The sequence below is a fragment of the Pelobates fuscus genome, chromosome 2 (genome assembly GCF_036172605.1).
Source record: "Pelobates fuscus isolate aPelFus1 chromosome 2, aPelFus1.pri, whole genome shotgun sequence".
Lineage (NCBI taxonomy): Eukaryota > Metazoa > Chordata > Amphibia > Anura > Pelobatidae > Pelobates > Pelobates fuscus.
In genome coordinates, this window is record NC_086318.1 from 362,782,937 (window position 1) to 362,800,814 (window position 17,878).

The window sequence follows — 17,878 nt, forward strand, 5'->3', positions numbered from 1 at the left end:
CTGGCAGAGCTGTACTTACCTTTCCTGCAGCTCCTGTCAGCTCCTTCCTCCTCCGCGGCGGTCCGTTCAGCACCTCGGTCAGCTCCCAGTGTAAGTCTCGCGAGAGCCGCGGCTCTCGCGAGACTTACACTGGGAGCTGACAGAGGGAGCTGCACAGACCGCGCGGAGGAGGAGGGAGCTGACAGGAGCTGCAGGAAAGGTAAGTACAGCTCTGCCAGCCCCCCTCTCCCCCTCTCCCCCCCACTGAACTACCAATGACACTGGACCACCAGGGAAGGAGCCCCCCTCCCTGCTATGTATCAAGCAGGGAGGGGGGACGAAAAAAAAATATAATTAAAAATAAATAAATAATTAAATAATAATACAAAAACAAAATAATAATATAAAAAAAATAATAATAATAATTAATAATATATTAAATGCCCACCCCCACCAACACATACACAAACACACACTGCATCACACACACTGCATCACACACACTCACACTTCATTCATATACACACACTGCACTCACACACACTGCATTTATACACACACTGCACTCACACACACTGCATTCACACACACTGCACTCACACACACTGCACTCACACACACTGCACTCACACACACTGCACTCACACACACTGCATTCATACACACACTGCACTCACACACTGCATTCATACACACACTGCACTCACACACACTGCATCACACGCACTCACACTTCATTCATATACACACACTGCACTCACAGACACTGCACTCACAGACACTGCACTCATAGACACTGCACTCATACACACACACACTGCATTCATTATATACACACACTGGAAATAAATATTCAATTAATATATACGCACACACACTGCACTCATACACATACACACACACACACTGCACTCATACACGCACTGCACTCATACACGCACTGCACTCATACGCACTGCACTCATACACACACACTGCATTCATTATATACACACACTGTAAATAAATATTCAATTAATATAATTTTTGGGGGATCTAATTTTATTTAGAAATTTACCAGTAGCTGCTGCATTTCCCACCCTAGTCTTATACTCGAGTCAATAAGTTTTCCCAGTTTTTTGGGGTAAAATTAGGGGCCTCGGCTTATATTCGGGTCGGCTTATACTCGAGTATATACGGTATGTCATAATAAATATTTTCTTATATAAAAATAATGTTATCCTATATTAAATACAGATAGATATATACATGTAATAACTGCTTATTAAACACTCAGGAAGTTCCCAGCTCCTATTACAGAGCAGCTCATGCTGCACACCGTGACAGAAGTCTGTTTGTGTATGGACCGGCCCCTCGAACATGTGAGCAGATTGTAGATGGATTCGATAGAATGATGGTTGGATTAATCGATACGTCTTAATGAATATTTTTTCTTTTAATGAGCATACCTCTGTTTCTAACGTTATGGGTACTCTGGGTCATTGGCAGGAATTGCAGGTTAGAGGCAGAATTCTAGAAAGTGGAGCGATCCGCAGTTCTTAGACTGGTTTGGCGATTGCTCTTTCTTTAAGACTCTGTTCTAGACTGCTCTTTATACATGTGTTCCAAATATATATCACAGACTGTTAAACCATAGAAAAGTATTGTTTGATACATCTATCCTCAGAATAAAAAATACAAAGCAATGCAAAATCTTCATAGCAGATGTCATCTGTGCAAGACCAAGTATGTATGGATGCGTATTTTCATTAGTACATAATAAATGTAAGATTCAGGATTCTTGCACAGGTGGATGTACCCACTGCTGCTCTTGAAATGAAGTTGATCTGTGACTTTATTTGAAACAATTACCCATCTTATGCCACAAGGTGGCATTATACAACAATTTAATGAAACAATCAGAATTGATATTTGTTCTTCTAATTCATCCAGTTAGTGTGTAATTTAGAGGAATTAGACTACGTTTGGGTAAGTTGTTACACGTATGTAAGGAGCAATAAAGGGAAAGGTGCCTAATGTGTAGAAAAAAATTATTGGTTTCAATGGCGATTGTTTAGTACTTTGCCCACAATATATAAATGACATGTGGCCGTTGGTTTGCATGACAATCAAAAAAAAAAAAAAATGCAAGCATAATTTATTTATATATACACTTTTGCTCCTCCATATTGCGTTGAATATAAAGGCTGTAGAAATATATTTTGCAGGTAAACCAAAAAAAAAAAATGATAATAAATGGTGATATAACAAATATGTAAAATAAATTATTGAAATGATAAAAAAAAAACAATAATGGAAAATAAAATTCATATATTGACTTGTACAGTATCCTAAGGAGGAAAAAACGCACATCATAGCATATGCATAAGGGATACTTTGTCATGCTTTTTGGCATTCTATTGCAGTTTTAGAAGCACTTTCCTCAAGTTCTTTTCTTTACAGACGGCAAGTTTGGTGCTTACATGCAAGTCAATATACAGAATGATGGTCCTGTGACCATAGAATTGGAGCCTCCAGCCTCTACTACTGATCCAAAATATGTGAGTACCATGATGCAAGAGAATGTATGACGTTTTAGGGATATATTAAATATTTAGATGATCAAGAACCATGCCTTTGGGCTGTTTTGTTGAATTCACTGCAGACTTTAATATTAATCTCTGTTCTCTTAAATATTAGTATACTATACTGGACTATTTACATAGCAGGTCCAATACAGTGCATGCCTTCAAACACAGGCTGACTAAAATAGTACCAAAACACAAAGTGTAGTAGAGATAGATAATGCATTTACTGTACTGACAGGGATTAATGTAGGATTCCCTTGACCAAATATCAATTAAATAAGCTGATTGCTACAGTAGTGTATGTATGTATGTATGTATGTGATGTCTGATTCTTTCACAAGACTGCACATATTACCTTGTTTACCTTTACATTTTTACCTGTTGATTTACTTGACCGTGCCACTTTTGGGACAAAATAGCAACTGCATGTTATTTCCCTCACGGCATAGCATTTGCAAAATACAACATTTTTGTTATGTGGCATTTTGTGTCTTTGTATTAAGACCTTTTATCAGCGATTTCTGCCCCAAAGAAATTTATATCACATACATATTGAATTCTAATGGTTAATTTTGCACGTCTTGTGTTTTACTAGTTCAGTGACCCCAGATTTGTATTCTGCTTTATCTCTAAAGTACAGCAATACCTCACATGTATACCTTAGCACGTTTTGGGGTAATTTATAGGGTCACATTAGAGACATGTACTAATTTTCACATTGCTTCTCAGAGTTAATTATGACACTTTAATGATATTTCCAGCCCTCCCTTAACTATAATCCCATCTGTCCATAACCCTATTTAACTATAACCATAGCTATCTAACTCTAAGTAAACATAATTTATCTAACACTAACCATTCATTATTTAATAGATCAGCCCTAGTTAATCCAACTCTAATGAACACTAACTATTCATTATTTAGTAGATTGGTCCTAGATAACTCTAGCTATTGATTCTTTAGGATGACATTAATGCTAGCTAACCCTGATCCTCATGCAACACTAATGCTAACTTTAGCACTGATTTTAACTAAATCCAACATCCCACCATTTATTAAATCAGCCACCAGGTTGATTAATCACCATGAGAGGAAATTGCAATAATGACGTGCTTTAAATGGACATTGCAGACCCCTAAAATACTTCAGATTGCTTGTTCCAGTGCATTTCCAGTCTAGTGGAAAAACAGATAACCCCCATTTGCACAGATACACACACAGTAACGGAAACACTGAAATCCCCATACAGACTTGGAACCATTGACCCCCTCTTATACACCTAGACACGGAACCACGGATCTCTCCTCACACATAAATGGAGCCACTGACACCACTCTAGATATAAACATGGAGACAATGATCCCCCAAAACACAGAGACATGGAGCTACCTTACCACATCCAAAAACACAGACGTGGAGCCACTGATCCAAGCCCACTTCCTACAGACAGTCATCACAGATCTTACCTTCCATAGACAGACTATCAATGCCGACCTTTACTTACAAATGAGAGGCTGAGGACTGGCAGGGGGAGATGGGGGAAAGAAAAAAAAACAATTTAGATTTATAACTGGAATTTCAGATTGCTATTGCAAAGAAATATATAGTATATTTGTGAGGCAAATGCCTATCAAATGTATTGTTTTGGTATCCAGAGAATGTGCTTTTAAATAATTAAAGAAATAATCTGGACATCATAACCATTTTATCTCTTTGAAGTGGTTATGGCTGGAATGTCCCCATCCTTCGGTTCACTGTTAAACAGTTAACCCAAGCACAATGGTAGGCAGTGAAAGACTGAGAGCATTATCATTGCCGACCATTACTTGTACAGATTGGTATTGCTCCATAAAGTGGAGGAATGACAACCAGACTTCAGGCGATGGAACAGGGGGCAAGGAATATTAGGTAAAGGATGTTAGAGGATCTAAAACGAGAGAGATTGATCAGAATGAGGTAAGGAGATTGAGCTGAGATGAGTCAATAGAAGTGTTTCTTAATATGAGGACTTTGTGAAAGGTTCTAAAGAAAGTTGAAGGTTTCTTCTAGAATGCTGAGGAAGAATTCAGAGTTCTTCTGCAGCCCATAGATGAATTAAGGTAGAATGGAATGTATTTTTGGTTGATTACTAGCTAAGCAGCTTGAAGTATACACATTTTTGATATTCTACAAATGTAACACATTTTGTTCTTGGGATATAAGTGATATTTAGTATATTCTTCTGAACACAATGATAAGCTTACCTACAGTGACCGTTGGAATTGTCGTCTGTCAAACTTGTCTCCAAGAATACTGATGATGAGTTTATACATCTCTATCAAAATAGAGTGCTGTGCTTTTGTATAAATCGAGGATGTTGTAAGCAGCTTATAAATAATGGAAAACAGAATGAATATTTAAAGGTGACCTGTAACTTGTAACTGATCTGCTGACTATTGTCATCAGCACACCCAGGACCCATCTGACACCACCCTCGGTACATCAATATCACAGAAAACTCCAATGTCTTGACCTAGAGCACTTCTCCACTAACCTCCAAACTCTCCTTTTATCTATCTTAAACCTCACCTGCCCTAGCTCTGCAATCTCCTTCTACAATTACACCCTCTCCTCTCAACTAGACATCATGGCACCTCCTACACTTAAACACAGCAAGCGCCCCAACTACAACCTTGGCACACCAAGCTGACTCGATACCTCCAAAAATGCTCCAGAACTGCTGAACACTCTGCATCTGAATTTCTCCCCTATAAATGTATGCTCTATTACAGCTTGGCTCTTTCCTCTGCAAAAGTGAATTACTTCAATACCCTCATAACCACACTCTCCTGCAAACCCAAACAACTACTTCACATTTTTAACTCTCTCGCCCTGTTGGCCCTCCTAATCCTCCTGCTGACTTAACCGCCACAAAATTTGCAACTCGTTTCACTGACCAGATCTCTACAATCAGGGAAGAGATATCTTACCGCTCTCCTTCCCCTTACAATACTTCCCCTAACCTCACTCCTCTGCTGTTCTTTTTTTTTTTTTTAACTGATTCATTTGTTTTATGTTTTAAGGTAATTTTTAACATGCTTGTTACTTGATATGTACAAATAAGACAGTAGCAAATCATTCATTCAGTAAATGTATAGTATCCAACGCATTTCACACAGAATATCGATATAACAATATAGCAACAATATTAAAGCACTTGAGTGCCTATAAAATCTGCAAATTAGATTATTTCCGTACTATATGTAATATTAAGGCAAACTGTGGGCATAAATGGTGTACCATTGCTTCCAAGACTACGGTGTGTTAAATGATAATGATCAGAGTCACACGCATGCAAAAATATTTACTGAACTGACATATTTGTATAAAATGTGGGATGGAGGTTTTTGGTTGTTAATATCTCGGGTTGCTGTAGTTTTCCACTTTTTTTTTTTTAATTCTTTATTTTTGTTGTGCATGTTATACATAGCAATGTCATACGCCACAACAGCGTGTCTAAGAATGTACTTAGGTTGAACAGTGGCAAGAGGAGTTGCACATTTTTGTATAATTATAAGAAACGTCAGCTTGGCTAAACAGTGAAGTCATTAAAAGAAAAATTAAAAGGTAGCTTATCATAACTGTTATAACTGAATATATCCTCGCTAAAGTTACGAGTTAGCTAGCTGTGAGTACCATAAAATAACATATGAACTGATTGATGCTGGCTAGGTCTAGCTTTTATACATGGGTGAGTCACACCCAGTTAGGTTATAGTATTAACAAGCTGAGCGTGTGTGCTTACTAACTGCGTTGCCATGTGCCAAACAATATGCTAAAGTAAGGGAGAATCTCAATTGTTTCATTAATTAACCCTGTATTGTGGAGGCAGGTCTCCCCCTTACTAGGTAGATCAACAGGTTAAGAAATGCAGGTCACTATGGCATACGTTGTGGTACAATAGATTACTGTACGCGACTGACATATGTTGAATAGCATGCAGTATATTACATCCTTACAACAAACTTGGTCTGATGGCTGCGATTTGTCCCGCTAGCTAGCCTCAGATTAGGCTGTATTTCTGTGCTGTAAGATATGTGCAGTTCTACAGTGAGGACAAATAAATGCTTATTATGATAACATGTATAGAGTAGGAGCTTATTATGGTCGCTACATGTTATGTGAATATGCTTTAAATGACAAGAGACCAACTAGTCAGGTATATAACTAAACAAGGTAAACTTTGCTAATAAGCTGACTATATAGTTATTTGTTTCGACTTAAGCCGTAAAGGACAGGTTGAATCCCTAATGCTATATGGGTCGGAGTTAGGTAAGGATCCCCTGGAGGACCCCACAGTATCGTAAATGAGACCAGATGGGGGTAAACAAAGCAGCACTGGCTAAAATAGTCATATCAGAGCCTATGATCATCATAACCTGACATGTGTGTGTTGTTCAGCAATAGTTATGGTCTGTCCAGTGCGTCTCTGCATTTGAGTCAGTAGGAGCATAGCCCTTCTCTGGTACAGTCTGTCAGGCTCATCCAATGCCGGCTCTGGAGGCTTGACAGGTGCCGCGGTAAAGTTCTGTCCCCCCTGCGCCCCTGAGGGGCTCTCCGCCCGTGTCTGTCGCTGGGGTGAAGCTGTACTTCTTTCTGGGCGGCCTCGTTGGCTGTCAGCTTGGGTCTTCGAATATGGGGTTGCTTTGTTGATTGTTGCAGTTTCCTGTGTCACTGAGCGGTGAGTGGGTCGGGTGGGCTTAGTGGTCTCCCTCTGATCTGTACAAGGCCAAGTGCCGGCGTCAGTGGGGTATGTCGCTGTTTCCCGCCACTTTCTTCCCCAACTCCTTCTCGGGTGGCCGGTCGAATCCATGCTGCCATTGCTCTCACGGTTAGGTGGAAGGACCTGGCTTTGTTATGGAGTTTCGTCCACAGGCTGTTGCATAGCTGGGCAAAAAACTCCAGGGTGTGCTTGGGTGGCTTAGCGGGGGTTCTTTTTGGCGCCGGATGCTTCTGTGCCGCCATTTTAATTGGGTCCTTGCTGTCCCTTTGGGTCACTGGTTTGGTCTCTTATTTAGGCCGTGTTGCGGGGGTTATCGTCCCCAGCGAGGACCGGGATATCTCCTGCCGGTCTGGGGGGGGAGGTTGCAGGGCAGTGTTCAACGCTCGCTTGCGAGCAGGTCTCATGCCGGGGGTCGGCCTTCTCCCCCAGGCCTCAGGCCCCGCTCCGGTGTAGGCTGCGTGGCCGGTACATGTGCCCGTTGTGTGTAGTGGTGCATGACAGGCACCGTTCTGTTCCCCGCGTGGTCCTGCACTGTTTTTAGGGCCCTGTGTGCCGCTGGCATAGGTAGTTTAGGCAGGATTAATGTTTCTTTGCCTGTTGGTGCTAGAGCTCACCAAGAGCACGTCCGGCCAGCTTGGCTGTCAGGCTCCATCCCCCCTTCTGCTGTTCTATGTTCATTCGCACCCGCTACAGCAGTTGAGGTTTTTTATCTACTCTGGTCCTCCAGTCCCACCACCTGCTCCCTTGATCTTATTCCCTCGCATCTCATCCATACTCTGTCTCCCTCTCTTGCTTTGCCTCTCACTAACCTCTCTTGTTGGTGTCCCCTACGCAAATCTATCTGTCATCCCCTGATCTCTCCCCGCCCCTCTTGACTAGTGTCTCTGACTGCCTCTCTACTATTTCTTATTGGATGACTGCCCACTTCCTTGAGCTCAACTTGTCCAAAACAGAACTTCTGGTCTTTCCTCCCTCAAGTGTTGCTACTCCCGTTTCTGTCTCCCTCCACGTTAATGGTGCTACCATCAGCTCCACCACGCAGGCTCACTGCCTAGGTGTTCTCAATGGCTATGACCTCTCCTTCATCCCTCATGCCCAGTGGAATGCCAAATCCAGCCTCTTCCACCTCAAAAATATTGCACTCATCTGCCCCTACTTAACGCCAGATGCGGCTAAGGTGTTGGTCCATGCCACTGTCCTCTCTCGCATTGACTACAGCAATCCCCTTCTCAGTGGTCTTACGTGCTCGTAACTCGCCCCATTGCAGTCGATAATGAATGCAGCGGCAAGGCTTATCTTCCTGTCCTCCCGCACCTCCCACGCCTCACCCTTCTGTCAGTCCCTACATTGGCTTCCTGTAAGATATAGGGCTCAATATAAAATTCTGGTTCTTGCTTTCAAATCTCTACATCATGCTACTCCCACCTATCTATCCTCCCTAATACACAAGTATGTCCCGTCTAGGCCCCTATGCTCTGCCTAAGACCTGCGACTATACTTGTACTCCCACCTCTGATGCTCACCTTCAAGACTTCTCTAGGGCAGCCAGGGCCGTCTTTAACATTGATTGGACCCTGGGCAAGCATTTGTTTGGGCCCCCTGGATCCTGCCATCCCTCGCCCTCCCCCGAAACTTTCACTCTCTGGCATGCAATCACGCCCTCCACCCCAACACAGTGGCAGATGTGTAGACAGGGCTCTGGTGCAAGACATTGTTTTGAGCCTCCCCTCTAGTGCAAGAGCAGAGAAAAGATAGATCCTCATCTGTTGTACAATTCCCACGATGCTATGCCAGCTGGGGATCTACCATTTGACCATTCTTGCAGGGCTGTATTTGTGAGCAGTGTTTGTGCATTTGAATGTGAGCATGTTGTTGTATACAGTATGTGTGTGCATGTAGGGTGTAGTATTGGTGTTTAAGTGTAGGGATGTGTTTCTATATACTTTTTGAGTTTGAATTCAGGGGTGTGTTTGTATGTAATGTTTGCAGGGGTGTGGTTGCATGTTGTGTTTGATTGCCTTGATGAATGATATACATTCACAGATATACATACACATTAGCACACTGATACATGCAAACATCTGGACACATGCACACACTGACAAAGACTGGCGTATACACACACAGCCACATACATAAATACACGTGCACACACAGAGATAAAGACACTGGCACATCCACACACAGAGATACACACTTACACACACTGACACAGATATATACACAAATACAAATGCATTTGTGTGCAGTGTTGCCATAGGAATGCTGAGATGTATGCATTGTCACACAGATGCACTCTCACACAAACAGTGATACACACAGGAACACAGATACACATGCAGTGGTGTATTTGTGTGCATTGTTAATGTTGGAATACAGGGTTGTATTTGTGTGCAATGTTAGATGGGATGTATGCATTGCCACACGCACAGATACACACTTACACATACTGACACTCATACACACACAGGTACATATACACACTGACACAAAGGTACATGTACACTGACACAAACACAGCCAGATACTCACTTACACACACAGTGTCCGATATACAAACATTGAAACAAACACAGCCAGATACACACACACACAGTGAGATACACACACACAGTGAGATATACAGTCAGATACACACACACAGTCAGATACACACACACACACACACACACACACTCAGATACACATAAACACATACAGTCAGATACACATAAACACACACAGTCAGACACACACACATACACACACAGTGAGATATACACACATACAGTCAGAAACACATACATACACACACACACAGTGAGATACACACACAAACACATAGTCAGATATACACACAGTGAGATACACACACAGTGCGATACACACACAGTCAGATACACACACACACAGTCAGATACACACACACACAGTCAGATACACACACACACAGTCAGATACACACACAGCCAGATGTACACACAGTGAGATATACACACAGACAGTGCGATACACACACAGTCAGATACACACGCACACACTCAGATATACACACACAGTCAGATACACACACACACACACAGAGTCAGATACACACATACAGTCAGATAAACATACATACACACACACACACACACAGAGTCAGATATACACCCAGTCAAATATACACACAGTCAGATATACACACAGTGAGATACACACACAGTCAGATACACACACACACACACACACAGTCAGAGACACACACACACAGTCAGATGTACACACAGTCAGATATACACACAGACAGTGAGATACACACACAGTCAGTCATATGAATTCACATAGTTTAGCCACCCTCCTTACCTTTACAGAAGTATGGCTTCCCTGTAGTCCAGTGGGAGCTGGATGGCTGAGACTGATGGGAGTCTTCTTCTTGGTCTGTACCTCCTCCGTCTCTCCATGTATGTCTCCTCCTCCCCAGCGGCACTCTGTTAAATGGGAGGAAGTGACCTCACAACACTTCCTCCCAGCAGGCCGGAAGACAATGGCTTGGTCAGGAGCTCTCTTAAAGGGCCGGGGGCCCCTGAATACCTCACCTGCTGCAGCCCACTGGGATATTTCTCAGTATCCCGGTGGGCTGTTCAGACCTGGCTGCGGGCAGAGGGCCCACAGAGCAGCTGCTTTGGGCCCCCCAGGAGCAATTGGGCCCGGGGCAGCTGCCCTGTTTGCCCCTTGTTAAAGACGGCCCTGAGGGCAGCACTTTTCCTGTGGAACTCCCTTTCCCTTTCTATTAGACACTCACCCAGTCTCCACTCCTTCAAAAAATCATTAAAAACACACTTTTTCACAAAAGCATATCAATGAAACTGTTAATGGTTGCAAAAATAAAAGCTTCACTAAGTCTTCAGTGAATATTAATTTCCTAAACTACTTCCGTAAGACTTCCCTTACCCTTTGTGTCACTTTACCCCACTCCCTCTAACAAGTAAACTTATTAAGCAAGGGCCCCAACCCCTCTGTTTCTGTGTGTCAAACTTGTCTGGTTACAATTACGTGTCTGTTAGTCCACCCATTGTACAGCGCTAAGGAATTTGTTGGCGCTATATAAATATAATAATAATAATAATAATAATCAGATTGTCCTGCAGGGATAATGTGGAAGTAGGGCTGTGGCTCCTGGCAGGACCCAGGTACGTTTTTTAAACCATTCTGAAATGGTTTCCCAGATTATTCAGTGAAATCCTGCCATCATAACCACTGCAGTGGGCTTAGTGAATACGGATCTTGGAGTGTTCTTTAAAATGTAGAAATCAATACCCTTTATCCTACAACTGGGTGAGCTTAGTTCCCTGTTAGTGATTGTTATAAGCTCTGTCCTTTAAACTAGCAACACAGAGAAAGCATGCAGACAAGAGGAGAGATCAAACTGTGTCTGAGTTTCTCCTCCTCATTTGCAGTGTGTGCTGTGCAGGTGCCGGGACTGAACTGGATTGTGATGTAGTTTGCCAAACCTATGAAAATAAAAAGGTTAAAACAAGTTATAGAGAATTTTCAACATTTTATTCTATGATGGGATTTCCAGAGATGTGAATGTTTCCCTTTAAGTGTTTAGAGCTGTCCTTGGAAGCATGTCATGATCAGATAACAAAAAAGTAAGTGGAAGTGAGTCAGAGTGACAGAAGGTCAGAATTATATAAATGGATTGGAAACTACTGAGACTGAATATACCAATTGCTTAAGTTAAATTCTAATTGCATTACAAGCCTCTGTCGTAGGAACAGTAGGATCAGCAGACATGTCCTAGTATTACATCTGTGACCAGTATCTTTCTTTAATCTTGATTAGCTCATTCAGGTCCTCCCTGCAGAGAACGTTGCTAATGACACTGAGCTAAGCCCTGCACTGCCAGAGTATAGAGTGTGTGGCTCTTATAGAGGCAGTGACCTGTGCCTGATTGGTCCCCTGGTAATATATCAAACTGTTTGACTCCTAACATTGGGAGTGGTGCCAAGGCACTCCTAGCACCATAATCACTACAGTGTGCTGTACTTTTATGGTGTTTGGAGTGTTCATTTAATATGTGTACAGTGCATGATGACTGAAGCTTTTTCTCTTCTTTGTCATATTTAAAGTAGAAATGCCATGGATCCAAAAGTCTGAATGTTTGGGTCAAGTTCATTAGTGCGTTCATGTATCCCTTCCTAAGTAGAATTCTATCTGTCACATAGATATCAACTCCTACCAGTAAAATAAGTCCAATATGAATGTACCAGTGATGTTCCTTGTACAAGTTCAGGTCAATAATTGACAATATTATATGATATTGTAACTTCTTACTCCCTTAAACATGAAGTTGTAAGTGATGGAGATTTTACAGTTAGTGCAGGTGCTTGAAGAGTACTCTGTCAATTGACCAGTGTATCACTAGTAGGAAGACAGAGCTCATACAGGTTGATGGTCCAAGACTTCATGTCATACACAGTCATGCTGCGTTTTTCCCAATGCAGAGAAAAATACAATATGAATATGAGGCCAAATTTTCTCACGTGCACTTATGTTGTGTTGGTGCACAGAATGTCACTTGTGAGATCTTACAAACTGAAGGGAGATTGAGTGGGTATCTGTGCTTGGTGTGTGTATATGAATATGCAGGTCGAAAGAAAAAGTGAGATTTCAAGGATTGTTTAAAAGGTATGTTAACCGACACAGTATCTAATTGAAAGGATCAACAACAGGGACGTATTAAAGACTGAAACTGAAAAAAGTATTGCAGAAGACAGGTAAAGGTCATAGAGAAATTAGATATGAAATGTACTGGATAACTTCATGTTGTCTCCATGTAACAAAACCTATTTATTTAACTCTTTCTTGCTTTTTATACTCATTTGCATTAGTATTAGCTAGATTTATTTTCTTTTTACGTAAAGTCACAACTTTTTTCTTGGTCTTTCGTTTCTGCGCATGATAAGCATCGAGCGTTTATCACTTCTATGTTTCTCTATAACTATTCCAGTTCTTTATATTTACACCAGAGGGCGATATTGATTCACATCAGTAGTGCCTTTTGTTCCTGCATTTGGTATATAACTATGCACAGCATGAAGAACTTATAGTTGTAATGAGTCTGTTCTCCTGAGGGTGTTGAGGTTCGAAATTCTTCTCTGAAGGACAGACGAGTGCAGTTACCAACTCATATTCGCAAGTCACACATGAAAAAAAAAGCAATCTCTCACAAACCTGTGTATATATGTAAGAAGGAAAGGTGAAGCTCTGCACCAAACAAGCATATCTTTATATAGTATACGTACCTTACAAGCAAAGGAGGAGACTTTTTAAGCATTTTTGATTGGGTTTATTCAGCAACCTCCTGTGACGTGACTTCTGACTTGCAAAAAATAGCATACTAAACTAGCAAAATCGGACAGCACGAAAGCAGCTGTTTAGTAGATAAGGGAGTGCGCTGGATTTTCCTTTTTTTGAGCAAAAAATAGGGCTGAGCATTTTAAGGCTGGAAGAGACAATTTCTTTTTAATGCAATATATACATCGTGGATATGAAGAAAAAAATACTTATCTTTAAAGCTTCTGCTGTGTCTGCTATACACTAATCTGGAGCACCTCATTTTGGTCTAAAGGTTTTTTTCCCTATTGCATAAATCCGTGTCCAACAGGGTTAATGGGGTATGTAATGACATATAGTGATGTTAGTAGTCCCATTCACTGTTTTGACAGAGCCACACTAATGTCTCACATAAAGATGGAGCCACACATCCCAGATGGACACGTTTCAAGATAATATAATAATATTTAGAGTGACCTTTTTGTTTCTGCTGAGCATGCAAGTGTTTTAATTCGAATATTCCATTTTACTAGATGTCTTCTTTAACTCCTAGTTGACTGATAACTAGGTCTTGGCGAGTGATGATGTGCGAGACACGTCATGGCAATAAGAGACTCTACTATTAGTGATTAATAATCACTCACAGTGATTGAGGCAATAATTATATTTCTGGATGCCTGAGACAACTGCAGACATGACTTACTACAACTGTCCGTTAATGCAACAGTCAAGGCAATCAGTCAAACTGAAATCAGTCTACTAAACTACATAGTTGGGGTTGCTGTTGGTGCTACTTTAGGGATAAGGGTTAGCTCACGTCCTCAGACTGAGTATCTCCTCATGGTCCACTTCCTCTGTTGTTATCATAAGGATTCAAAACATTTCAAATTCAGTCGCAGTCCCCAACAAAAGTGCATATCAGACGCTTCAGCTGGATTCAATATTCTATGAATCCTCAGCGAACATTACCCTTCTTCCAAAGGAAGATAAGGACCGGACACTATGCCCCAGCTACCGCCCGATCTCCGTTCTGAATACGGACCTCAAACTGCTAGCGAGCGTGATGGCGGCACGCCTGGCACCGCTGCTGCCCACCGTGATCCACCCGGATCAAACGGGCTTCATACCAGGCAGGGAGGTGCGGGACAACACCATCAGAGCCCTGAACCTCATAGTACACGCGAAAGCACAGAAGGCCCCAACTCTACTCCTGTCCACAGACGCAGAGAAAGCGTTCGATAGGGTGGACTGGGACCTGATGTTCGAAACGCTCCGCTCCCTAGGCATCGGGCCCAAGTACATGTCCTGGGTGCAGACGCTGTACACTACCCCAACGGCGCGCATCCGGATCAATGGCGCACTGACAGACCCGTTTCAGATTCACAACGGCACCAGGCAGGGGTGCCCGCTCTCGCCCATACTTTTTGCCCTGACGCTGGAACCCTTTCTCAACAGGATCAGACGCAACACGGAAATCCGAGGACTGATGGTCGGAGAAGTACATCACAAAACTCTGGCCTACGCGGATGACATGCTGTTCGTGGTCACGGACCCGGAGACCTCCTTACGGGCTATTCAGATGGAATTTGACATGTACGGCAGCATCTCGAATCTCCGCATTAACTACGCGAAATCGGAGATACTGAACATAACCGCTAACCAAACTCTCAAACGCACGATCCAAACACAACACGCGTATCGCTGGTGTACACACCGTATGAAATATCTAGGGATATGGCTAACGCCTAACCCGTCGGACCTCTACACCCACAACTACCTCCCAATGCTGAGGAAGGCGACAGAGGAACTGCACAGATGGGGAACCTACTACATATCCTGGCTGGGTAGAGTGAATGCGGTGAAAATGACATTACTGCCGCAACTACTCTTTATATTTCAAACGGTACCCATCAAAGTCCCACGGACGTTCTTCCTGGCGCTCAAGAAGGAGGTCCGCACCTTTATCTGGAAGGGCAGGTCCCCACGCATAGCACACTCCCAACTGATCCTGCCCAAGCTCAAAGGGGGCCTCGCACTCCCAGACTTTGAAAAGTACTACCACGCGACACACATCAACAGAGTCCTCAGCTGGTCGATAGCTAGCGGCACCAAACAGTGGACACAACTAGAAGCAGACATAATCAGGTGCGACCTCAGGTCCCTACCGTGGATCCCTAAGTCAGCATATAGAAGCAAACGCATCACAAACCCATTCGTGGCAGCGACCATGCAGGTGTGGCACGGGCAGGGCACGAAACAATATCTGACTACGGACCCAGGCCCACTCCTGCCCCTGAAGGGAAACCCGGACTTCCCGGCTGGAGAATACGGCCCAACAATAGGCCTGGCAAGACACAATACGGTGCCTCGCATAAGAGATGTACTCCGCCAACCATTCGACATTCGACCACTGGGAGAACTATACCGGGATAGACCGCACACATTCGCACATGCCCTAGCAAAAGCACAAATTGCTCAATACGCTAGATCCATCCCGCAAAAACCTTCCCTCCTGAGGGACTTGACGCAATTTGAGCTCCTATGCACGCAAGACAGGGAACCACCTCGAGCCGTTTCGCAAATCTACACTACCCTTGTCGCGAGTAGATACTTGCTGGCACCACCATGCATCGGAAAATGGGAGGAAGACCTTGAGGAAACAATGACAGACGCGGACTGGGACAAAAGCATTAACCTGATACAAAAGACACCGAGTTCGGCACGCTCCCAAGAAAACTCCTACAAGATCCTCACCAGATGGTACCTGACGCCGACGACGCTACACGCAAGAAATCCTGACCTCCAGGACACATGCTGGCACTGCGGGGAGGAAGCAGGAACGTTTATACATCTATGGTGGACATGCACCCGCATCAGACCGTTCTGGGACAGGATCCGGACAATAATACACGAGGTCACGGAGGAGCTCCTACCACAGTCCCCGGCTACATTCCTCCTGCATCACACTACCATGGCGATACAAACATACAAGAGATCGGTTATCCCTCGACTCCTGAACGCAGCCAAGGTGACCATACCTATCTTCTGGAAACAGACAAATACCCCCCCCATAACAAGATGGTTAGAGGAGGTGGAAGCCACAAAGTCATTCGAGGATATGAAAGCAGACACCCCGAACCTCAGAGACCGTCATAACAAACGCTGGTTCCACTGGACGAGGCTAACTACATCGGACTCCTTCAGGCACCACCTAAGCACTCCGTAACCAGAGGCAGGTTTAGGCGGCCAGGAGACACAGGGAAGGCGAAAGGAGGCCGGCGAGACGCAGCGGCTCGGGCGGGAGACAGGGGGCCAACCACAAAACGTCTGGCCCACCAGACCATATCACATACACAGACACCCACCCGCTACAGCACCTACCACAACCAATGTGGCGAAACCAACCTCGCCACTGGGCCCTGGAGAAGCCTGTTTGCTAGCCTCCTACCTACTGACTATGGCCCCTGGGTTATTTGGGGTATATTGTACTGTATATTGCTGCTACTGGCCCTTTTAACAGCATCTATGGACATATTGGGACTTTTGGGACTACTGTCCCTTTAAGACTGTGAAGCATATTCGAGTGTACTGCCTGTAATATTATATATGTATTTATAGATGTGTTAAGTGTATCCTGGGTGATTTGTATGCAACATTCATCTGATTGTTCGGTAGAATCACTCCATTCAGTATATTGAGTGAAACTACCGAACAACCAGACCACCCAGGAATGAGTGTGCCTCCAATTACCGTTTGCAACAATGTTGCAAACAGGTAATTGGCAATCAGTGCAGTGTGGTCTTTGTCCTCTGGGTGGCCGCCATTCGGGAAACAAACACGTGGCGGCGGCCATCTTAAACTACCGAACAGCGGTGTTTTGCCGTCGAGTGTCTGGAACTAAAATCGGACACTTGACTAGGCAAACACCGCTGAGACCTCCATACTTCCAGAAATTCGTATGGAAACTACCGAATGACCCGCCGTTCGGTAGAAAGAGCCCCATAAACAAGGGAATTCATTCAAACCCTCTCCAGGCTCTATAACACAGGCAATTCGCCTGTTTTCATTCCCTTGTTTGTGACCGACCGCAGGGCCAAAATGCATGGAACTGTTTTCGGATACTTTACCCATGCGGTCGGTCAAATCTTTGGAACCCCATATCTCACGAACCATTCATCCGAATTACTTGAATTTTGAATATGTTGTCCCCCTGAATAAGGGCTATCCAGCGATGCTGGATTTAAAGGTGTACCCCCGGGTTTTGGGGTAC

The 17,878-nt window shown here is 43.5% G+C and overlaps 1 protein-coding gene across 1 annotated transcript in view; it reads left to right on the plus strand.

The window, feature by feature from the left end:
* Nucleotides 1–17,878, plus strand: part of DTD1 (D-aminoacyl-tRNA deacylase 1) — a 130,893-nt gene that overhangs the window by 10,932 nt on the left and 102,083 nt on the right. The window contains exon 4 of the mRNA XM_063441380.1: nt 2,422–2,519. Within this exon, the coding sequence (XP_063297450.1) occupies nt 2,422–2,519 (98 nt within the window). The remainder of the gene's footprint in view (nt 1–2,421; nt 2,520–17,878) is intronic.